Raw genomic sequence first — 26,016 nt, forward strand, 5'->3', positions numbered from 1 at the left:
TTTTTATAAAAGTGAATACACATGTAACTAAACTGTAGTAGTTATTTCTTAAATGTTATGTTTCAGCATACAGTTTTATAGCATTTATCAATAACTGGTTTTTTACTTCTTTCAAAAACCTAAAATAATAATAATAACAACAAAGTTATTTGTAAGTGCTTAATAGACTTTTAGTACAAGGCAAAATCAAGGCAACAGGCCCATCAAGCCTGCTAGCCCACCTCCAACAGAGAAAGAGTATTTCTTCTCAGGTTTTGCCAGTCAGCAGATCGGGGATTTCTGAGCAGATCTTCATACCTAATAATCTCTATGAGATATGTCTAACGCATTCTAAGGTCCATTACGCTTCTCATCTCCACAGTAAGTGGCAGTAAGTTCCATGCCATATATATTTACTCGAAAAAAATATGTGGTTTCTCTTGTTTAACTGCTGCCAGACAATTTAATCTATTCTCGTACTGTGACGAAAGTGATAAGCGCTCCCTACTCCGCTTCCTCGTACCATTTACCAGTTCATACACCTCTCTGTATTCCTATTCAATCTCTATTCCAAGCTCCCAAGGCTCTTCTCTGATGAAAGTTGTTCCACACAAGCTTGTTGCCCTTTCACTAACTCTCTTCTCAAGTGGAGTTTTGAGACTAAAATTGTAAATTATATTTAAGATGTGGGGACATAATGCACTTACACCATGGCCTTATGACAGAGTACTATTCTTCCCCAAGTTTTACTTTGTACTTATTTGCAATGAATTACATCAGCTCTTCTTATCTTCCCACCATGCACACAAGCTGATGAAGACCTGATGTAGCAGAGAAAAGTGAAATGGTCTGGTACAAGCATCTGAAAACCAAAATAGGAAGGAACTGGGCCTGGGCTGAGGGCTGAAACAGAATGCTGGGACGTGGCAAGGTTCAACTAAACTAAGTCCTACCTTTTTAAAACTTCTGCGAGCTTTACTTTCTAGTATACTATATATATATATTTACTTTTCTAACATACTCTTTAATAAAATCTAGCTTCATTACATTTAAAAGAGTAGGGAGATTCGTATACAAGAAAACTCAGTAAGTAGCCGTAAAGCAATATACGTTATCTTAGTCATTCACAACCATAAGTGCCCCGTGCCAAAAGCTAGAAGGGCATTTTATCCTCTCTGCCATGTAACACCTCATATAATGTTTACAGTACACGCTGCTAAAGATACTTCAGATTTTGCATGAATAATGCTATTCTACTCTGCATGTGAAATTTTAGTAAGGTTGCATTGTTAAACACACAAAACCCAAGACACAAAATACAACATTCAATGTCAAATTAGAGCAGGGTTACATCGCTACACACCTAAAACCAGATACAAAAGAAATAAAATACATAATCAGATGTCAGTACCCTGGGAATTTTTCAGGAGATCCTTCATCTGATCTTTATATTGTTCCAGTTGTTTGCGTAAATCATACAGCCCTTCAAGACGTGTTAAGGGCAGTGAATCACAAACACCAACTGAGAGAAAGTGATTAATTTCCTGCAAAACAACATTTTGTATTAAGCACATATAGCATACAAATAAAGGCTTCAGGTAAACAAGTGGCTCTCAGCAGTCCACAACGTGCATATTAATAGAAGCAAAATAAGAATGGAGACCTACAAATATCTCAGTGTCTGAAACTGGCAATAAAAACAATCCACATGCCTAATTTAAATCTTTCTCAACTATACGCGTAGCTAGAAAATTGTTTTTCTTTTGAAAGTTTGCATTACAAAACCCAGTATTTTTTATTTTAAATAATTTTATTTTAAAATTATTATTTTATTTTAAAATAAATTTTATTTTAAATAATAGATATATTTTAAAGTATAATTACCTCCAAAAGAGAATATGGTCCTTTACTGTATTTTATTTTCTGTTGAGTTGCTCGCAAATCTTTAAAAGCAGGATATTCAGGAAAAGGATCTAAGCATTTGATTGCTTGGTACAGATTTTCATTATCCTTATTATCTATCACCAGATACTTCAACAAGCCGAGAACCTGAACATAAAAAGTAAACGAAAACCAAAAAAGACAGGGAAACATTTCTGAACCATACTTCTTATTCAGGTTCTAAAGTTTATATGTATTTCTCCAAGTTCCATTAAATTGAGAACTCTATAAAAAAATGGTAAGATAATTTGTTTACACTGTTAATAATTACCACAGGCTGCAGTTTTATCCTGTCTTTTGATGAAGCTGATTTCACACACTGGCCAATACAATCGTTAGAATATTGGCAATGATTTAGCAACACAGTGCACACAAGCAGTCCTTTTGATGATATTAAGACTTTACTATTCTTACTAACTAAAGTGCCAGTAATTTGAAAGCTGGACAAATGCCTAAATATCATAATTTACTGCCCAAATCTCTGAACTCTGGTAGAATTTGTTTTATAACAGTTGTAGAACTCGAGTAAATGCTTGGTAAAGGGGTACCATACTTTCTTTGCAAAAATGCTGCTTTTATGTTTTACTTACAAATCAATGCAATGGGATATTCAATCCAGGCAGCTTTGAGGAGGCCACAATCTAAATTATGAGGTTTTTATTTGGAGATTTGTATTTACCCCAAAATTATTAACTAGCCTCCATTCAACGCTAGAAGGAAAATAAAGAGCAGAAACTGAAAAGTGATCACTAGAGGAAGGAATTCCCTGCAGGAGCATGATTTGAGAAGGTTTCATATGTGGTATCAGTTCCAACTCAGAGAAATTTCTGCCCTCCCCACTTTGCTTCTGCCCAGGGACATCCTGGCATGTTGCCTTTGCAGTTGTAGATGTACAACTGTTTGCACAGACATATTACAAATCTGATCATGATTACTAAGCTGGGAAAAAGACTGCCACGTTATTCCATCTGGATCAGCATAGTACAAGGAGGAAGACATTGCAAACGTGAAGGTGCGTGGGGGTACCATGGGACCAGATTAAGCCAGAAGGCAGCCATGAGGATTGAGGTGCAACAGGCATACCTTTCTCACCTTCGGCTACTCACTATAAGTCTCTGAATCTAAGTATATTTCCACCCCCAGCAAAATGCACATACAAACCACCACCAGACAGAAACCGAGGCTTGTCACACAACAGAAACGGCTGCATTTCCCTTTTAAGGCCTACACGCTACGTTTATTTTTAATGCTAATTTGTTAAGTAAATAGCTGAACTAGTGCAATCTGTTCTTGGCACGTATTTCCTCTTTGTCCTCTAGACACCTTCCCCTTCCAAAAGTCTTCATCGTATTTCCTGTGAAATCATGCACATAGCTTTGTAGGTAATTGCTTGGCTACTCGATGTGTTTGTAGTGATTAGCTTGCCCTCACCAGTAGTTTAGCAATGTCTACGTTCTCTCTGTCTTTTCTTTAGTGGTATCACTGGTTTGGTGTCTCTGCTCAACAAAGGTAACAACTTGTCTGCAACTGACCCTGAAGGTTTTAAGCCTCTTTCAGATTTGGCTGAAAAAGGCGCACAGATTCAAAGCAGACATAAAAGACATTACAACAGCATTGAAGCTTTTCAAGAACTGCTTTTTTACAGACTAAGTAAACAGAGAATTAGAAAGTAAGTGATACAGTAATCTCAGCAGTTATGATACAAATACATCTCAATCCTGTTTAAAGCTGTAGGAATTAAATACGGAACAGAATGTTTGTCAAAATAGAAGTACCAAAAGTAAAGACACTTGTATTCAAAAAATTGAAGGTATATTGCTACATCCCAAATACTATTTTTATATAAATCTAGAAAGCATAGAAAAAAGGAATTAAAATTGAACGTAAGTATAGATATAGCTTTAACAACAATGAACATGGGCTAAAAAGCTAACAGATAAGGAATAAGCAGCAACTCAAAACTACCTGTTCCTGAATCTCAGGCTGGTCCACAGCAAGAGGTATTAGGGTTCCTACAATAACATGAAGGTGGCTCTCTAGAGCATCATCGCAACACATAACTGCAGTGTGGCAAACATGATGAAGAAGATCACAACAGAGTGAAAAGCTGCGCATGGATATGTCTCTGATAATAACAGGTCTGTCACAGGAAACAAAAAAGTGAAATTAAAGAAATAGAAATTGTCATTGTCTCAAGTATCAGCCTATTCCTCCCTATACAGCAGGGACGAATAGGGGAAAAGGGGAAATATAAATAAATCTTATAGGAGGAACTGATTCTAAACTTCAAAATTTATCAACTCAATCAACACTAAGGATTTAGCTCAGGAGACACAGGAGAACTAAACCACACAGAATTTGACTGACCACTTTAAAAAAAATGGAGTAAAACACTTAGAGAAAAATATATCCCAAAAAGGAAAATAAAATAATAATTAAAAAAAAAAAAGGCTTTTAGATTATTATTTGCCAGGATAACAATGGCAGAAACAGAACAAAGTGGAAAATATGCTCTCTGAACCCTCCTCTCTCTCACATAACCACTACTTTAAAAAAAAAAAAAAAAAAAAAGTAGGTTTCGAAGGACACCTGAGGACTACCTAGTCCAGCTTCCTGCCTGCAGCAGGGTCAGCTTCAAAGTTAGATCAGGTTCTCAGGGTTTTGTTGAGCTGAATTCTGACACATTCCATGGACGGAGAATCAATAGCCTCTCTGAGCAACCTGCTCCAGTATTTGACTATTCTCACTGCGAAAAACTTTTCCCTTCTGTCTAACCAGACTTTCCCATACTGCAACTTTGTGGGTGATATCTCTTGTCCTTTCACTCTGCGCTTCTAGGAAAAAACTGGCTCTACCTTCTCTACAAGGTATCCTCCCCTCCAGAAACTGGAGAACAGAAATCAGATCAACTCCACTTATCCCCTTGGGGGTCTTCCACTCAACTTATCCCAGTTTGTCATTGCCTCTCATGTCCTGGCTGAAGCGGCCCCGCGCTAGACACAGTGGTCCTATTGCGGTTCATAAGACTCAGAGGGGAATGACTTCCCTCAGCTTGCTGGCTACACTCTTGCTAGAACAGTTCAGCACATAGTCAGCTTTCAGTGATGAAAGACACACTGCTGACTCATCCGGCTTGTCCTCCAAGACTCCTGGGTCTTCTTCTGCAAAGCTACTTTCTAGCCAGTCAGCTCCTGAGCCTGCACTCATGAATGGGGTTATTCCATCCCAGGTGAAAAACTCGGGGGTTGTCTTTGTTCAACCTAACAACGTACCTGTTGTCCCACTCCTACAACTAGATGAGGTCTCTCTGAATGGCAGCCTTGCCCTCCAGTGCACCAACTGCCCCTGCCCCAGTTCAGTGTTGATTGCAACAGTAAGTCTCATAATAATGGCATTTACCATAAAATCCACACCCCTCTTCAATATTTCAGAGTATGAAATGCTTCCAACAAGCAAAGCAATCAAAAAGACCTGGGGGCGTTGGTCAACAGCTGGCTGAATATGAGCCAGCCAAGAAGGCTGGCCAGCATCCTGGCCAGCAGGACTAGGGAAGTGATTTTCCCCTGTACTCGGCACTGGTGAGGCCAAACCTCAAACACTGTGTTCAGTTTTGGGCCCCTCACTACAAGAAAGACATTGAGGTACTGAAGTATGTTCAGAGAAGGGCAACAAAGCTGGTGAGGGGTTTGGAGCACAAGTCTAATGAGGAGCGGCTGAGGGAACTGCGGTTGTTTAGCCTGGAGAAAAGGAGGCCAAGAGGAGACCTTATCACCCTCTACAATTATCTGAAAGGAGGTTGCAGAGAGGTGGGAGTCGACCTATTCTGCCAAGTAACAGGTGATAGGACAGGCTGAAATGACCTCAAGTGACACCAGGGAAGGTTTACAATGGATATTACGAAAAATTTCCTCACCGAAAGGGTTTTCAAGCGTTAGAACAGGCTGCCCAGGGAAATGGTTGCATCACCATCCCTGGAGGTATTTAAAAGGCAAGTAGACGTGGTGCTTAGGGACATGGCTTAGCGGTGGTTTTAGCATCGCTAGGTTAACGGTTGGACTCAATGATCTTAAAGGTCCCTTTCAACCTAGACAATTCTATGATTCTAATTTGCACTTAATGACATTTAGGTGAATAACTGCCTTGGAAGTCCAGAGTTAAACCTCAAGTAAGAAAATATCTCTAGCCCTTTCCCAAGATAAGAATCTCTAAATCTTAAGCCTGATGAAGTACCAGTTTTCTCAAACTGAAGACAAGCTAAGACAACACGTACCGAGTCTCTCTCATTTTGTTAGCTACCCATTGGTGAGAATGTAAATGTCAATGCAAGCACATTTTATTTGACATGTGCTTACTTTGCACTTAACTCCACAATTTGAATTTTACTCCCATATCCTTTAAATTCCCAAACACCCTTTCTGTCATCAAAATCTCCCAACACTTTTTATTTCTACAATTTGATAGCCTATTATAGATACAAAATTCTGCAGTATAGCAAACATTTAAATACAAGGATAGCACAAAACCTTCTACACTTTAGTAAGAGTTCTAAATTTAAATTCTGAAACTATCAAAGAAAGGCAATTTAATTTTTTCTTTCAGCAAATCTCAATTACTTCTACAAATGAATTAACATCTACTAGTGATACTGAAATGTAAGGTTACAAGAACAAGGGAGCACAGACAGGAAGAACAAGATATAATTACTGTATTTACCTGCTATTGATGTGGTGAATCAGGGTGTAAATTATATCTCGGAGGACAAAAGCCCATGCTCCTCCTAAACCATCTTTTATCTCTTTAAGTAACAGACTAACAAACAAGTGATAAATTATAAGAACTCTGTGTTTCTTGTAAATGTTGTTTGTATCTGATGCATGCTTACAAAGGGCTAGAAGGATTTTCTGGAATGAATCCTAAAAATGAATAAACTATGAGTAAACAAATAATTCATAATGCCAATACAGATATACTTTATACCAAGGGAAAACTTAAGCGGTAAGAGATATATTTTTAAAGGACACAGACAAAAAGGCTTTATTATTTTTACTGCTTTAAACAAAAGACCTACATAGAAACCAATTCTCTATGGCTATGAGTCCCATACCCCTAATTTTCTCCCCCCTCCCCAGGCCATGAGAAAGGGTATGCACATTTTTCAGAAAACCAAACAGATACGGCAGTGTTCACCACCAGCAGAAATATCAAATAAAAACAATTAAAACATTAGGTAGTGTTTCAATTTATATTATATCAAACATAATGTTCATAGGTACAAAATGCATTATTTCATAGAATATATCAAATACAGATTGTAACTGTTAAAAGTGTAAACTTAAAAAAAAGTAACTATCTTAAAGTACTAGGCAGGTTGTGTTACATTTTAAAGAATTTATTCCACTGGCTGGCAATATTAACTTTTACACTCAAAAGATTTAGACAAACATGGTCCAGAAAAAGGGTTCTTTTTTCTTATTTTTAGATTTTTTTATGGATAAGCAACATAAGTTGTTGACAACATATGCAACATATATTAACTTTGAAAAGATGTTTCTAAAGAATCATGTTACAAACAGTAATATGTTTATGATTTACTGCAAGGGCTGCCTAATTTTATAAGCCTTCATATTTGCCTTTAACATCTGAAAATCAAATGTCTAAAAATATCACAGACTATAAAATTTCATACTGTCAGTATGGGAAGCAAACTTTGATATCTTAACTGTAGATAGTATTTAGATAAAATTGTCCAAATGTAATTATTTTAGAATTCTCTTCAGACATATGCCAAAGAAATAAATTGCATCTAAATTGTGTCTGGTACAAACAGATTTCCCCAACCTTTAAAATCCTCTCTATTTATACATTGCTTTATATGTATTATATAATGCATGTAATAGTTCAAGCATGTAATTTTTATAACTTTTCTGTGTTCCTGAACTTAGGACTTCCTCCATTTCAGAAGGCAAACAAAAGAACAGAAAGGGTTCTAAGGTTGTATTTTTCCTCATATATACATGACGAAAATGTCTAATTAAATCAAAATGTACCCATAAAAGAAACTTTGTATTCTACCGGAAAAGCAAATAACCATTATATACTTACAGGGTTTTTAGAAAGAACTGCTACAAGACTTTTTAATTTGCTTTTATGACAGTTGCTAATATAGTCCAAGGTTGCCTGAATCACATAAGATGGAAAATGAGGAGGATTAGGAGCAGGATCCAGTTCCCTAAATGAATAAAAAAAGAGTGTTTTTTTTTTTCTTCCCAAAAATGAAACCCCATGCATTAAATAAAGTAAGTCTTACTGAATAAACACGTAACTCCTAGGAAATCTTTCCTGCTTTCAGTAAGTAAGAAGCACCAAAAGCATCGAGCAGAGTGACATACATCTTGTTTTTAGCCGTGTGTTGTCCCTTTATGGTAGCTAAGTTGTACTTTCTTAATAATCTTTTATTATTCTTTGAAAGATCATATTGCTAATAAGCCACACATTTGTCCCACCTAAGATACTTTGTAGGAAAATCAAAGTGCAAGTCATGGATAAAGCTTCCGTATTTTGTACTTATGGGAATAATTTGGTTGAGAAAAAAGTAATTATGAATCTCCCCATTATAAAAAAAAGGGTAGTCAACTTTTCTGGGACCTCAAAAATAAAAGAAATGCATCATGATAGTAATAAACCAGCAAAATCTAAGTTTCATCACTCTTCTTACCATCCCCTTCTTAGAAAGAAAAACTTTGGTTACAAGCAGACACCACCGTCTGTTAATAAACTCACTGAAACATATTTCTTTGATAAAGTTCTGAAATCTTCAGCCATTTAACTTTTGGCAGATTTTCATAGAAACGCTTTTGTTTCTTTCAACTTTGCATTTCTACAATAAAAATATCTTCTTCAGTAACTTCAGAAAGTGCAACGTTTTTCCAAATAGTTTGTATTTAGAACAAAAATCTAGAGAATTATTTCCAGATATAACTATGCAGACAGTGATTTTTTAGGACAACAACAAAGACTGAAAAGCTCATAAAAATGAAGACGTTTACGGCATTAGAATATTTATATTAATTAGGAACTCATTTATTTGGCATTGCTTAAGCAATCTCCTTACCAAAGGCAAGAGCTGCCACTACAAGAACTGTTAAGAAATGGTTCACTTCATTTCTCAGTGACTCCTAAATATTTAAAGACCTTTAGAAGAATCACTTTAATTTAGACATTAAAACCTGACCAATTTTACAGATAGAGCAGTCCATCCAAATCTGAACTGATCTAAATTGGCACTGCCATAGTGCAGCTCACCAACATACAACAGCATTCTTTTGCGCACCCATTCATTCTTTCCACTAACTGAAGTATTATAGACGTTCTCCTTACTGATACTGGGGAATAACTATGAGGAAGCATGCCTATGATACATCATTACTAATGGCAACAAATTCCTTTAATTTTCAACTTCAAGGTGACCTCTTCTTATGCCCAAAGAGCATGTTTTAATGCACAATATTATAGAAATACACTCAGCATTTAGAAAATCTACATACACGTACCTTATATATTTACTTGGATGAGCTCCTTCTACTGTGGTATCAGGTGGTTCATGGAAAGTCATCAACAGTTCAACCACAATCTCCGGTAAGTTATTATGCGATAAATTGTCAATTTGCTAGAAGATGAAAAATAATGTTTTAATAAGAAAAAAATATTTTAGGTAAAATAATTTAACATTTCTTTTTCCTTCTGAGAAAACCCATTTTTTCCAATTTACTTTCCTACAGTATCTGAAAAAAAAAAATGTTTAATTTTACTACTAGTTCTGAATATAGAGTCTGCCTTATGAAGATTGGTCCTCATAAAGCATTAACAAAATATTTTAAGAGGAAAACATGACTGACTTAAACAGATATATGTCAGGGAAACTCAGGGTTGTATGATGAATGGTAAAAAAAATTGTTATTACATTCTGAAGAAAATTATACTTCAAGTCAACCGTCTGCCTGAAAGGTTGTATTGAATAGCTACTTGAAAACCTTGGGATAAAAATTTGGCTAGTTTGGCTTTATTAAAATAATAACTTTGTGTCTGTAAACCTGAACTATTTACATTTTTACAGAATATACAAAAGTTTCTTTCAGATCTGTTAAATGCCATAGAACTCAATTTACACATTTAAAACAGCTACCTGTTTTCCTAAGCAGTTTTCATCCTTAAGCATGTCATAGACTTTAGACGCTGTATCTCTTTGCTCTGTTACTTCACTCTCTCCATGGCTTTGATAGGCAAAATACGGGAGGATATTCACAAGTATCTTTGGAAAACAGTCTGCTAGAACCTGCCTCCAGTCTTTTTCAATCTTGTTGGCAAGTGATTTCACATCTTCAAATTGACTTCTTATCACCAGGTGTGGAACCAAAACTTTATAACAAGACCTACATGTAGTAGATACATTTCCAGAATGTCATTGAATTGTATTTTTTAAAAAATCTCAAGTATAATATAGAAAATACCATTCCTCTACTGTATAACTAAACTTGTAATTATTGTTTAGCTGTGGCTACACAAAAAAATCTTACCATCTTATCTTAAATATAATATAAGAGATATTTGGAATGCATTTTAAAAACTCTCAAAATGTTATCTTACAACAAAACCCTGATGCATTAGTACATCTAGGAATTTGAATCCCTAGGTCATAATTGTAAGTAAATCTAAATAAACTGCTTTCATATAGCAAACATACCTGTAGAACTCCTCAAGGCTAGTATAGTTCAGAAGAACGTAAGGAAAAGCAGACAGGCTATATCCACTGTCATTTATTTTCAGCCACTCTATCACCAAATAGTCCAAATGTGATGTCATGAAGTCTTCTATACTTTTATAGCCGAAAATGTCAGCTATTTTTTTCAAAACCTGTGTATGAAATGAGATCGCAGAAATAGCACGCAGAGTACATGATACTATGGCAAACTGACTGTACTACACCGCCATGTCCACCCACCCCCCAGCCTTTTAATGAATATTTGTATACCTCTGCTCCTACTTAGCATAAGCACTTTTTTTTATTATTCGTACAGCCATATCACCCAAGAGCGCAACCAAGGAACTGCAACTACCCCGTATGAGGTGGTATGCAAAGAAAGGACAGCCAGTACACATTTTGAGGGGTAGAGACTGTGTAAAAACAAGAGGCAACAAATAGAAAGGAAGGATAAAAAAGAGAGAATATGCACACTAAACAAAATGACTGGCATGAAAGGCCACAGTATAAGCAGCGATGATTTCAGTATGCCCTTGTGAACTTCAAAATAAAAGTCCACAAGACACATACCATCTTCCAATACTTTGAATTTATTTTACAAATTTTCCAAACTGGAAAACTCACTTTACTTCCAATGGGTAAAAATTTTTTAAATTTTTAGAAAATTTTTAAATGAGATCTGTGATCTTCAACGTATAAAAATCTATTTGTATTTCAGATCCGTGCTTTTAACATACAAGACTTACCATTAAAATTGCCTTTTATGATGTCATTATTTCTATGTAGGTCACTAAATATAATTACAAATTTGTTCAGATATTTAAGTCCCACATTAGTCATCCTTTTACAAAATTTAACAACTTTCAATATTGACAAAAGCATTTTGTACCATTCTGATTTCAACTTAACCTTAATTTATAGCCCAAATATAAAAAGGAATTTTACACTTGCCTTTTTCACAAGCTGAGGATCTAATCCATTCTCTTTCACAGACTGGCAAATAGCAAACAAAGCTTGCTTTTCACAGACCGGACTGCAGCACAGAACCATGGTTATAAGCATCAGCAAAACCGCTTTTCCATTACACTGTTTGTCCAAAAGGTCTTCAGGACCCCTGCCCTTCAATAAGAAATAATGAAGAACTCATACCAATATTCTGTTAAAGCAATCTCCTAATTAATACATTAGCATAAATAATTTAAAATCAAGGGTATTAACATAAATATTGCTGAAAATCTTGCTTTGGCTGCTTAAAAATTACTTCCCCCAGCTGCCTGCTCCACTCCTCAACCAGAAGTTACTGCCTCCAACACGCCAGCACACATGCTGATACTCATACACTCCAGTTCATGTTATAATATCAGCAGTTTAAACAAAGGCAACGCGCTTAACAGAGAAGCGATAGAGGCACTGACAAGACAAGTCTCCTTTTTGCTCCTCCCTGATGAATATAGGAAAGAACTGCCTTGTAATTCAAATGCGTTCTTCCCCTATTAAGGCATTGTGTTGACAAGAGATTAATATTGAATAAAAGTAACAAGAAACTGCAATTAAAGGGCAGAAGCTATCCGGCAACAGCCACAGAACAGGGAGCCAAGGCAAGAGAAATGAGACGAGATGACAAAGAGCTGGAGGCTCTTTGAGAGAGATGAAATGAGATGACAGAGAGGTGAGGCCTCAGCAGTGAGCCCAAGCTGCAGGACAGCAGGCAAAAGGAACAGAGAGAAAACAGGGTGGAGAGATGACATGCAGACAGATGACAGCATGACAGAAAAAAAAACTCTGGAAAACGTAGATCATAGAATCACAGAATGGTTTGGGTTGGAAGGGACCTTAAAGATCATTGAGTTCCAACCCCCCTGCCATGGGCAGGGACAACTCCCACTAGACCAGGTTGCTCAAAGCTCTATCCAACCTGGCCTTGAACACCTCCAGGGATGGGGCATCCACAACTTCCCTGGGCAATTTGTTCCAGTGCATCACCATGATGATGTAGATGACTTAGCATGGTAGCAAATAAGGAGGAAAAGTGAAAGACACTAATAGAAAATTAATAGTTAAAGAAATTCCACAGTAATATACACCATTGCATTTCCAGTCACTGCACTGATGTAAAACTTTTCTTTCACTTGAAGTTTCTTCTCTGTAGTTTAATTTTTAAAGCAAATTTTGGTTTTGTGAATACCATTGCTCTAATACTACTGTAAACATGATCTTACCGGAATTCACAAATCTGTTTTTATACTATATAAACACGTAATTTGGATTTATATTGCCTCTTATTCACTGTTTATATGTTGTCTAGAATATCGAGGCTCCATTTTTCTTTGATACTTAAGTGGTACAGCACTGAAAACACACAACACATAATATGACAGAGAAGAGCAGTTGGGAACATACAGTGAAAAAGTTTACAAGCTTCTAATGTAGGCAAAACAGTGACTGGCTGGATGTGTAAGGAATTTCCTGACTAAGACCTTGTTTCACCACCTCAGATTATCAGAAGTCCAGAAGAATTAATGTTTCCAGAAAACTAAGCATGGTAATTTTAAAAGTCATCTTATTCATAAGATGAAAACTAGGCAAATCTAATGACTAGATGTTGGTACCAGATTTCTCATTCCTTCCTGAACTCTGAGATACGCATTTTCAAAAGCCGTTTGTTGGAGCTTCAAGGGAAGAGGTTTTGACATTCCAGAAGAATCTCTCTGTTTCACATCCTGAAACAAACTTCAAAAAAAGAACAATAATTATTAGCATAACACTTAGTCTACAGAATTACTGCATATCATGCATATCAAACAATAAGATTCTGATGTTCTGAATGTCATTAATTTCTTCTTAACTTTCTTGTACAGCAGTCTTTCCTTCCTCTCATTCAAACATCAGTAACACTAAAACAATCTGTTGGGGTCAAAAGGCAAAGAATAGCCTCCAAACGTATAAAAGTTTTAAATCTCTGCCAGTGCAGGAAGCCAAACTTCAGTTGTCCGTCATAATGGAACATTTCATGTCATGAAGTACTTTGGGAACATATTTATTGAACAGATGCATAGGTAAAAGGAGTTTCTCAAATAATTTATTTTTTGTAGATAAAGGCCCAACCCATTTTGCTCTTTGCAACAAAAATGGAAACACCACAGTGGATCGGACCAAATGGTACTCTAGCTGTTTCTAAGTGACTACTAGCAGATACCACATGCTTGCCTTGTATACATAATTCCTTGAATATATTATAACATTTGGCCCCAGGTGACCTAGGCAGATCATGACTTAGAAGTGGTGACCATATTTAATATCCTTCAGTGATTTCCTTTTTCATGAATGTGTTGCCTTTTGAACGGCTATAAACCTCCAAGCAGTTGAAGACAGTAGAATAACACTCAGGATAATTGAATGTTGTACGAAGAAGTAAACTGTATTTTCTTAGAATCCTGAACCTGTTTGCTTCACTTGATGTCCCCGAGTCCTTAAACTGGAAAAGACTGACAATCTTCACTTTGGTCGGCCCCAGATTTTTTAGAGCTATGTTACACCTCCTGCAGTTCAACTCTTTTTGTGCTGAAGGGTTCCAGTTTATGCAACAAATAGCTGTGCATAAAGCGTTTCATACTTTTGGACATCCCTCCTCTACTCCTATTCCAGCTCAACTACATCCTTTTTGATGTATGGAGAAAGAACTATATACAATATTCAAAACACAAGACCATTTGAGAAAGTTGTTATGCTGCACAATGTACCTAATCTACTTCTAGAGGATAAACAAGTATTTCCTATTCAAGTTTTGCACAATAAATTTATTGCAAAATTTGCTATCATATAGTTTTTAATATATATATTGTTTATCTCTATATATATATGTCTCACATCACAGAATAAATTGAAATGTAGACAAAGTTTGAACACCTTAACCAGAGTAACTTGGTAGGTTTTTCTGTTCCATCAAGATTAAGGCCCCAGAAGTACTGAAAAGTGCAGCTATACAGCAGCAGAAGTAACACCAAGTTAAGTGAAATTAAGCATTATTCTTATCAACAGCAAAAAGATCTACATTATCACCTGGTAATTGACTTTGCAGCAAGAATGCGAACTTGATGGTGACTATCTGCGAGAAAATGTGGGAAAGCATCACTCACAGGTAGATCTTCATTTACCACGTTCAGGATCGCCCACTTACAATGAGGATCAGCCTGAAGAAAATCAATATTGTGGTTTAAAATATACAGAAGACCTACAATGGAATACACACTGATGTATGCAAAAGATCTTTAGATACTGTTTTTAAGTTTTAAGTATATACTTAACATGCTAACAGACGTCAGAAAATCTGGGATTACCTCAAGCAGGGCTTTCATGCAGTTTAAAAGGGCCACTCTGACTGGTGCTGTGCATTTCCCTCCTTGAGCTAAATGCCTACAATAAGGAAGATTTGAATAAAGAAAAAAGTTGCCAACAATTTTGAGAAAAACTCTAACTAGTTAGCTTCTGCTGCTCACAGTTCATTCTTTTCTGCTCAGTGGGCATGTCTGGGAGGATTTGATGTTGTTATTGGTACTCTACAATTGTAAACGATATTAGTCTTTGGTTGCTGAATTTATCACTTGTTATCATTACTGATGCAATTCAGAGTACAATCAGTCTTTGTTAATATACAACAGTGTAGCACTTATTGTTCTAATATTATCTTAAGGACGATATGATTCTTTGCTACAAATACAACATGACACAGAAAATCTGGAAACTTAGATGTTAGATAAAGATATCATAGGATACCAATAGCAAGACACACGACAGCACTACCGTCTTCACACTGATAGCAAAGTTAAAAACTTTATGCTCAACAGACTTCTGCATTGAAAAGATAAAACATACCAAAAAGCTCCAACAACTGTCAAAAATTGTCCTTGGGCATCCCTTGTCTTTTCAGCATGTGGATTGGACTGGGCCAACCCTACTGCTATAGGAAGCAAATTGTTTAGAATTACTTTACAAACTTCTTGATCTCGACGGTACAACGAACACACATCACTGTGAAAGAAATAAAGAAAAAATATCTTGAAACATTAAACGGCCCCCAAATCCTCTAGCTGTTGAATTAAAATAGCTCCAATGCATGCTGAATGGTTTCTCTCTTACGAAAGAGGCCTAAGAAGCATAAGAACATCGTCTTCAGGCAAGAGGTTTTCTTCAATAGGGAGCTCCTTCAAAAGGACCAAGTACTGGGGAATAAGAAAAAAAAAAAAGAACCAAAATGGAAAATAATACTATAATACTTAGGAAAATCAATAGACAAAAAAGAAAAACTATAAAACATTTTGAGGAACTCTTACATAAAATCACACAGCAAGGATACCAATTTTCAGCTCTTACATGTTAGACTGACCATCTTTTCATGCAAAGACTGTCACACAGTAATACGGCTCATGGAATTTTTAGGTTTGGCACTCAAAAATATTTCCTTTGTAAACTAAAATAGAGATTCTATTCTACTACAGAGACCATTTCTAGCTATTTAACAAATAATTGATGGTAAAGGCAAGATGTCTATACTTCTCAACTCTTTATTTTCTGGTTTACCAATTCTAACTGCTCCTTCCCCGACCACAGCACACTTCAAAATACTAAAAGTAGCCATTTTAATGTCTTCTCAGGGGACCAACGACAAGAGAAAGGCAAGAACACACAATTGACGAGAATATACAAATTTAAAACCCGTACAAATACAGAGGTGGGTCTGCTGTAAAAAGAGCTCTCACTCACCATGTGCAGATGCAACGGCTTCACGGTATCAAAGACACTGCCATCAGTAAGCATCAACAGCTTCCTCCGTATATCAAAGGCTCGGAAGCTCACTGTCTGAATTTGGACTGTAGTTACACAAATACACAAGAACCTCAGAATTTCAAGGAGAAGCAAATCCTGCTTTGTCAACTGTTCTTCAGCTAATGGGCTCAAAGCACCTGAAAGTAAGATTTTCACGTAAGAAATGCTTCTCCAAGGACAATAAAAAAGTTGGTAACATTTTAGGTATTCACAAAACTAATTTAAGTTCTCAGAATAGACAGAGTACAAGCAACCTTTAAGTTTATTTGTTACTGAGCAGCTACTGCATCAGTAAGAGGTTCTTGAGTTTTTCCCACTTCTGCGAAGGCCCTCTCTTCTTCTTTCTCACTTCTACGAAGCCTCAGAACAGAGGCTTTTAATTTTTTGTGCCCACACATATATCGGATTTCTGCATCAAGGTTACAATGAACTCAGCGGAACCATCTGTAGCTTTGCTCTTTTGTGTTGTTAACTGTATCTTAGGATATATTTTAAACCGTGGATTCATGCTTCCCCAAAATTGAAATTATGACAATTACTACTATGTTAATATCCTCACTGAAACTTCAGTTATAACCTAAACAGAATAGTTACAAATGCCATATTCCTGTCACATTGAGAACTCTTGTAACTTTCTGCAACTGCAAACTTTATTTATTAGAATTATTTATTGGATGGTTGGAGAAGATACTTTCTAAAGACACTTAGTCAACATGATAGGGAAAAAAGACCAGCTGCTGTTAGTGGCATTAATATAACACCCTGATTTCCTTCTCATTTAATAATAAACAGAAGACATAGTCCTGCTTAAAAACTAAGATACACACCATTTTAAGAAAGAATTTAAAACAAAAAAGAACATGAGTACTTGTAGCTCCTACCAAGAATAAAGAGACAGACTCATGCTCCTGTCCCTCTGCAGGTCCAGAGATATAAGAAAGCTGCTTGTCAAGAATTACTGATCAGGAAAAGGAGAAAAGTTATATAGGATTACTGGTAAGAAAATGAAGCACCGTCTAATGACAGAGACAGGTATCCTACAGACACACCTGCTAGTCTCTTCTTTGCTAAAAATTATGTCTGACTTTGAAAAAGTTAGCTAGCTTCTCTGCTTGCATTTTACTCTCCATAAAATAAAGAATAAACTTCTTTCCAAATGAGCTAAAACACTTCATTGACATCTTTAAAACACTAAGGAGGTACAGAAGAATTATTATTGTTTAGAAAGTAGCTGGTTCAACCATGACCTTCTTCAATTATTCATAAAGGAGCAAAGAGCAATCTATAAAAACAAGCTTTTGCAAATAGTTTCAGACACAGAGAAGACTTACCTGTTACATTTTGCATCTCACCAGATTCACTTGTATCACTGATGTCAGTCACTGAATGATCATCAAATAGATCATCAGATACCTGGTTATCTACTTCCATTATACTCTCCTCAGGATCATTCCCCATTAGATCCGCTTCTCCCAGCTCACTTGGTTTTCCAGCAAATGTCATCTGACAAAAACATATCCTTCTAAAGCTGGCTTTTAAGGGCAGGCAAAACACCCCAGGCATAACAAGGAAAGACACTACAGTTTCCCAGTGAACTAGAATGGGTGAAGACAACAAGGGCTACACTCAATTGATGACTTTCATTCTTTGTGACAAACCTGTCTTCTGCACATGAGTCGTTTGATTTGAACTATTCTCTTTAGGACACGAGTTTCCTAAGACAGATACTGGACTCTGAGTTTTAGATGGCGCCAGGGACATTGTTAGTACTTGAAAAACAATTCTCCACAAGGCTCACAAACTTCTCACTATACTTCATAATTACAGAAAAATGAAAGGAAGGCATGTGACCTTTTTGAGGGCACACTAATTACTACTTTCCCTTCCAGATGACGAGTTAACAGAAGGTAAGACTCTCAGTTTCTCCTCACCTGAAAAAACAAAGGATTCTGCCTACCTAGACCTGACTACAGGACAATGTTCCAAAAAGAGAAGCTTTAAGAGTTGTGCTAAACAGAGTGATGTGTCACCTTACTACTTTTGTCAGTGAGAAAGGAGTCATTTACAGTTAGAAGATTTAATATCTATATAATAAATACCTATGAAGTGTTTTAAGGCACATAAGTCCATCAAACCAGAAAATAAAAAGAAGCTTTTAAAATTTTACAAGTGCATTAAAGTTGCATGTAATGTGTCACAGAATTCTTTCTGTGGCACAAGATCTGTATATACTTTTATTCTAATACAGTATTAAAAAATTTCAAAAAATAACATATTTTTTTTTTAATGTGAGCTGACATGCCAACCTTGATCAAGTATTATCCATGTGCTCTCATTCTTCTCCTACGCTTGTGTTTAAATGCTAAATAGAAAAGTTTCCAGTTAGGAATTCTCTATAAAACTCAATTTTATTTATTTATTTTGATTTAATTTTTCACTAATAAATATCTCATTTGGTTTGCCTCCAAATTATTATACTGTAAAAATAATCCTCTAATTGAAGAGCACTGCATTTAGAAACAGACAGAATGTACTTACCAGATTTTTGCAAATATCTACAAGATCGTTCATAAATTTTGATGTTAACAAATGCAGGAATATATTAGACAACATCTTATTAGCACTGTTCTGTAAGAAAGCAGATGCACAGATAGGTTAATTCATTTTTTTCAGGTACCATATATATGATATTCAACTTTGTGATCTCATTAATGAAGAAATAAATATAAATTACTTTATAAACTTTACCTTGGCACAATTGCATAAACATTTTGTACACTGCATTATCAAAGTCCTCAGTGAGTTGATCTGGGTATCGTCACTTAGTTTGTTTTTAGACTGAGAAACGCTTTCTCCAGCATAATGAAAGAGAGACTAGTAAAAATACAGCACAGTTAAAATAACTCAGTTAAATTCATTTATACATTGGCACATACACAGCACACACAGAGACAAAAAGACATGATTCTTATTCATACATTCTCATACATACAGCTTTGATATTTATAGAGTGCATCAGTGAGTTTCGACTTTTTTTCTTTGATTTTTGTTTCATTCATTCTGCTCCAGAAGTGACAAAAAGATGTCCTAGACCTGCCTGAAACTTTGGTACTTTCATCATGAAAGAAAAATATAGCATCTCTCCATAATGTGTAAGTTTTGGGTTTCCATATTTAAGCAAGAAACCGTCTCAGATAGTAGTAGTAGTAGTAGTAATAATAATAATAATAGCAATAGTAGCTGTCTTCTTACTGGTTTAAACCATCAAATGATCTTAAATTCCTGCATAAAAGACCTATAAATTAATAAAGGACTTGTTATCCTCTAAGTAGTCCTTTGTCCACATGTCCATGATATTTTAGTTTTTTAAATGGGGTGATCAGAAATGTATCAATATTTAGAATACTCTCCACTGCAAAACTGATGCATTGGTGTACTGACAGAATTTCAGTGTCTCCTCTCTTTCAGCAGCAGTAACATATTTAAACCCCTCTCACCTGCCTTTTTAGAGCAGAAACCAGTGAAAATATTAATGCTCTGAAAATGTGTCAATACAGATAGAAAAAAAAATATTTTATATTTAACGGTTTCTTTAATTTTTAATAGCTCCCAAACGCATTGCTGCTTACCTTTGCGTTCTGGAACAACTTTGATTTACAGGCTTCCTCTTCTTTAAATATTCCAGTGTAGCAATAGCAACCAAGAACACCAATCAAGAGACTGACACATCGGACAAGGTGTTCTGGAGCAACAACCTTAGACTAAATCAAATACACAGTATAAATACCAGTGGTTTATCATTAAACCTTTTCACTAAGATACAGAATTCTTTAAACAGTTTTATATACATATTTCACCAAAATTAATGAAGATTTGCATCCTAGTGTTTTGCACTGCAGTTGCTTCAGCTCCCTAACACGTTCTTCTGGCCCTCCACTATGCGCTAAATACCTGTCTTCTTCTGGGAGGCCTAAAACTGGATGCAGTATTTCAGATGACATCTAAAGGTACTGAGTAGAGGGGGATAATCAGTTCCCTTGAGTGCTGGCTGTGCTCTTTTTAATATAGCCTGTATTTGCAGCTTCCTTTACAATTACTCCTTTACACAGCTGCCTCTTTTTACAAAACGTAACTATTTAAGATGTTTATGCCCCAGGCTATCTTGGCTGAAAACATGCAAGAGCTTAAAGCGTTACAGGGGCACAGAAGTTGAAACCAACATCATAAAAAGCAGGGTAGCAGTGGTTTATGTGGCAATTTTGCACATACTTCCACTTCTATATAGCTTCTACATATTCCCACATACTTATGAAAACTATGGATATTTTTCCAATGATGTAAAGAAATACAGACTTCTCTACTTCGCCTTATTGAATATAGTTATTAAAATGCTTGCAGGTCATTTTTAGCGGCAAAATCTATATACTTTGCCTTGAAAATACAATGGTTGGGAGCACAAATACAAGGATGTAGTTTCTAACTTACCTTAGGAGCATAGCTGCTTAAAAGCTTTTCTGACATTGCTAGAAGACAGTACTCCAGTGTTTCCCTAAGATTTTGGTTGATGGCAAGTCTTGAACCAGTTGCATTTTTATCTGCAACATTTACTGCAAAGTTAGTGAAAATATCCATTTCATCAAATGTTGTCTGCAGATACAGCTCTTCAACATCAGAAAAATTGTTTTCTTCTTTCCCTTGCAAGTGTTGCATACTTGAAGAAGAGACATAATTTTTACTTTAGCAGCCAGTATACGTCTTAGAAGTCTTTAAAACTATTATTTAAATGCAAGAAATAAACAAAAGCAAACTAAAATATTCCATCTATTATCTAAATTATCTATAGATATCTATAAAACATCTGTCTACAAACAGGAGGAGCTGGAAGCCACTGTGCTGCTAGAAAGCTATGATCTAGTTGCCATTACTAAAACTTGGTGGGATGAATCCCATGACTGGAGTACGGCTATCAATGGCTACAAGCTGTTCAGAAGGGATGGGCAAGCAAGGAGGGGTGCAGGCGTTGCCCTCTACATCAAGAAATGGGTAGAGTGTGAAGAGCTGTCTCTGAAGAATAGCCACAAGCAGGTTGAAAGCTTATGGATACAAATTAGAGACCCAGGCAACAAAGGGAGCCTTGTGGTTGGTGTCTACTACAGGCTGCCCAATCAAGGTGAGCCTGTTGATGAAACCTTCTTACTCCAGCTACAGGAGGCATTGCGCTCACAGGCTCTTGTCCTGCTGGGGGACTTGAACCACCTTGATATCTGCTGGAAGAGTAGCAGGGTGAGCTGTAGGGAATCCAGGAGCCTCCTGGAGTGCATTGAGGATAACTTCTTCAGCCAGGTAATAGACAGCCCCACCAGAGGGCATGTGATGCTGGACTTGTTGGTCACCAACACAGGTGAGCTAATTGGTGACATCAAGACTGGAGACAGCCTGAGCTGCAGTGATCATACACTGGTGGAGTTCACAGTCCTGAGGGATATGGGTCAGGTGAAGAGTAAAGTCAGGACTCTGAAATTTAGGAAAGCAAAATTTCAGTTCTTCAAGGAGTTAGTCAATAGGACACCCTGGGAAACTGCCCTCAGGGACAAGGGAGCAGAACAGAGCTGGCAGATTTTTAAGGATGCTTTCCATAGAGCACAAGACCTCTCGATCCCCAGGTGTAAGAAATTCAGAAAGGAAGGCAAAAAAACAGCATGGCTGAGTTGAGACCTCCTGGTCAAACTAAAAGGCAAGAAAGAAATACACAGGCAGTGGAAGCAGGGACAGGTATCCTAGGAAGAGTATAGGGATGCTGCCCAGTTGTGTAGCGATGAGGTGAGGAAGGCCAAGGCACAATTGGAGCTGAACTCGGCAAGGGACACAAAGAATGATAAGAAGGGCTTCTACAGGTCTGTCAGCCAGAAAAGGAAGGTCAAAGAAGGTACACCCCTCTGATGAGCAAGACTGAAAAACTGGTAACAATGGACGAGGAGAGGGCTGAGGTATTCAACAACTTTTTTGCCTCAGTCTTCACTGGCAACCCCTCTTCTCACACCTCTCGAGTGGATGGACAACAAGACGGGGACTGGGAGAACAAAGTCCTTCCCACCGTAAGAGAAGATCAGGTTCATGACCACCTGAGGAACCTGAACATACAAAAGTCTATGGGACCTGATGAGATGCATCCCAGAGTCCTGAAGGAATTGGCTGATGTAGTTGCCAAGCCACTCTCCAAGACATCTGAAAAGTCACAACAGTCAGGGGAAGACCCCGGTGACTGGAAAAAGGGAAACATTGCACCCATTTTTAAAAAGGGTAGAAAGGAGGACACTGGGAACTACCAACCTATCAGCCTCACCTCTGTGCATGGGAAGATTATGGAGCAGATCCTCCCAGAAGCTATGCTAAGGCACATGGAGGAAAGGAAGGTGATTCAAGACAGCCACCATGGCTTCACCAAGGGCAAATCCTGCCTGACCAACTTAGTGGCCTTCTATGATGGACTGACTACATCAGTGGACAAGGGAAAAGCCACAGATGTCGTCTATCTGCACTTGTGTAAGACCTCTGACACAGTTCCCCACAACATCCTGCTCTCTAAACTGGAGAGGTATGGATTTGATGGGTGGACTGTTCAGCGGATGAGGAATGGGTTGGATGGTCACATCCAGAGGGTAGTGGTCAATGGCTCAATGTCCAGATGGAGACTGGTGACAAGTGGTGTCCCTCAAGGGTCCATATTAGGACCAGTACTGTTTAGTATCTTCATCAATGACAGGGATAGTGTGATCAAGTGCACCCTCAGGAAGCCTGCAGAGGACACCAAGCTGAGTGGTGCAGTTGACATACCTGAGGCATGGGATGCCATCCAGAGGGACCTGGAGAAGCTCAAGAAGTGGGCGTATATGAACCTCATGAGGTTCAACAAGGCCAAGTGCAGGGTCCTGCACCTGGGTCAGGGCAAACCCCGGTATCAATCCAGGCTGGGGGACGAAGGGATTGAGAGCAGCCCTGCCAAGAAGGACCTGGGGGTACTGGTGGATGAAGAGCTGGACAAGAGCTAGTAATGTGTGCTCACAGCCCAGGAGGTCAACCATATCCTCGGCTGCATCAAAAGAAGCGTGGCCAGTAGGTGAAGGGATCTGGACCCTCTACGCTGCTCTGGTGAGACCTCACCTGGAGTACTGCATCCAGCTCTGGAGCCCTCAGCGTGGCCCTGTTGGAGTGGATCCAGAGGGGAGCCCCACAAAAATGATCAGAGGGCTGGAGCACCTCTCCTACGAGGACAGGCTGAGAGACTTGGGGTTGTTCAGTCTGGAGAAGAGAAGGCTCCAGGGAGACCTTATTGCGGCCTTTCAGGGGGCTTATAGAAAGATGGTGCCAGGCTTTTTAGCAGGGCCTGTTGTAACAGGACAAGGGGTAATGGTTTTAAACTAAAAAAGGGGAGATTTAGACTAGATAGAAGGAAGACACTTTTTACCATGAGGGTGGTGAAACACTGGCACAGGTTGCCCAGAGAGGTGGTAGATGCCCCATCCCTGGAAACATTCAAGGTCAGGTTGGACGGGGCTCTGAGCAACCTGATCTAGTTCGAGATGTCCCTGCTCACACATCATACGTTCTACTGTAGTTCATATAGCAGCATCTGTTTTGTGTTAAGATGGCTGACCTCAACCTACTTTACACAATTGGAGCAGGAATTCACAAAACCCCTGAAACTAGTAGTTTTAACTTCTAGGTAGGAAAGTCTTATCTTCCATCAGAACAAGTTACACACCTTTTAGATTCATTAAGAGGAAACTGGGTATAGTCCAAGAACGTGAACATATGCATCAGTGAAAGATGCAACAACATTCACAGAGTGACTCTGACAGACTCAAGTAACGTGTGGCTGAGGCCACAAATATAGGTGGAGTGGCATGAGGACATATGTTAGGTAAGCATCTAGCCAACTTTCTACATCTATCTTCAGGAAAAATCTTCAGATATATGCTTCCTTTAGAATGGAAAGTAATGTTAAAAAGCATGAATATATGTTTGTATAAAGTTACAAATTATTCAAAAAATATTATTGTAATGAGTTAAAAATACCTAATGGTATGATTAAAGAGCCTAATATTTAGCTGTATTGCTGAAGAGAGATGATACACATATTCCCATTTTGACTGTCAGCAAGAGACTACTTTAACATCTGCTTAAAGCATCTTAACAAACTGCAAAAGAACCATTATTTTTATGGGGTCTGAAAGATTTATTACAGAAAGATGTGAATTGAGGAATTATGCATTTCATTATCTCTGCTTGCTAAAACGATAAATGTAAGAAGCTTAAGTATCTATAATGATTGATTTAAAAACATACCATTTAGCATCATTTTGGAAGAAACTCATGGCAGCTCTACAGTTCTTCATTGTAAGGCTCACAAGAATTTTTTGTAATACAAGATGTGGAAAATCACTGTAAAAACAGAAAATTGTTATTTTCTTGTAATCGGACAAGCTCTTGGGATTCTTGAAGGGCACCCAAATGTTAACCAGCTTCACAGCGCAGCTTCAAAGAAGCTTAAATTTTCACTTAAGACTTCTAACATATACTTCATGTATCTGCTATGCTACACACAGATAACTAAATTATGTCCCCATAATAACATTCTACAGTAAGCTTTAAAACCCTATAAACTCTAGCAAAGCATTAACGTAATACAATTCTGCATCGCTACTTTTCCCTGCACAATCTTCTGTATTATACAGTCAGCTTACACATAAAATTACGCCACAAAGACTTTACCTGCAGAGCACAGGAGGCAACTCAGCACATTCTTCCATTTCTTCCTCGAAATAGGAGGACAGTACCCATTTAATTATTGCCTCCTTTAACACAGAATCCAGATTTCTTTCACAATTATTCTGTTCCATTCCTACATCCAAATTTTTTGGCACTGAATAGGCAGACATCACTAATGCTAAACAACATAGAGCAGAACTGTAACACAAATGGAACACAGGGCATTTGTGAGAAACACCGTGGTATTAGTTGATGAGCACTCTAAAGCAAAGTCAGTATTTCTGCATGCTCAGGGAGCATCAAGTACATAAGAAGTTAATAAGCACGCATACTGGAAAACTTGTTTATTAGAATCTTTGCATTTTCAAAAGCCACATTTTGGCTATTACAGACACTTCCTGTCAATTCTAAAGACTGTTTCAGAATACTCATTTCAGAATAAAAATATATTTAGAAAAAAACATACTTTTTAACTTCAAAAAAATCAATCTTTCAGTCAGATTTTACATTTTTAGACAGGTTTTACATTTTTAGTCCATTTTAAATTTGAAGATTCTTGCCTCTCCTCTTCTGCCTCTGCTTTCAGACTTATGTATGTATTCATGCTCATTTCAAATGCTTAAAATGCACATGTGGGCATTTGTTAACTAGAAATACAGCCACAGGGGTATTATTTTGAGTAATACAGTGGGTTTGGTTGCACAGGAAAGAGCAATGTGAATCAAGACACAAAATATCCTTGCTTC

The 26,016-nt window shown here is 37.3% G+C and overlaps 1 protein-coding gene across 1 annotated transcript in view; it reads right to left on the bottom strand.

The window, feature by feature from the left end:
- Nucleotides 1-26,016, bottom strand: part of ATM (ATM serine/threonine kinase) — a 69,657-nt gene that overhangs the window by 34,569 nt on the left and 9,072 nt on the right. The window contains 22 exon segments of the mRNA XM_009890923.1: nt 1,391-1,523; nt 1,864-2,028; nt 3,886-4,060; nt 6,634-6,833; nt 8,023-8,149; nt 9,471-9,586; nt 10,103-10,349; nt 10,661-10,830; nt 11,630-11,797; nt 13,288-13,408; nt 14,738-14,868; nt 15,016-15,091; nt 15,551-15,706; nt 15,815-15,897; nt 16,439-16,638; nt 17,833-18,004; nt 19,040-19,129; nt 19,250-19,375; nt 20,131-20,256; nt 20,987-21,212; nt 24,848-24,943; nt 25,274-25,468. Coding sequence (XP_009889225.1) covers nt 1,391-1,523; nt 1,864-2,028; nt 3,886-4,060; nt 6,634-6,833; nt 8,023-8,149; nt 9,471-9,586; nt 10,103-10,349; nt 10,661-10,830; nt 11,630-11,797; nt 13,288-13,408; nt 14,738-14,868; nt 15,016-15,091; nt 15,551-15,706; nt 15,815-15,897; nt 16,439-16,638; nt 17,833-18,004; nt 19,040-19,129; nt 19,250-19,375; nt 20,131-20,256; nt 20,987-21,212; nt 24,848-24,943; nt 25,274-25,468 — 3,299 coding nt within the window.

Source organism: Charadrius vociferus, unplaced genomic scaffold (genome assembly GCF_000708025.1).
Source record: "Charadrius vociferus isolate BGI_N301 unplaced genomic scaffold, ASM70802v2 scaffold118, whole genome shotgun sequence".
Taxonomy (NCBI): domain Eukaryota; kingdom Metazoa; phylum Chordata; class Aves; order Charadriiformes; family Charadriidae; genus Charadrius; species Charadrius vociferus.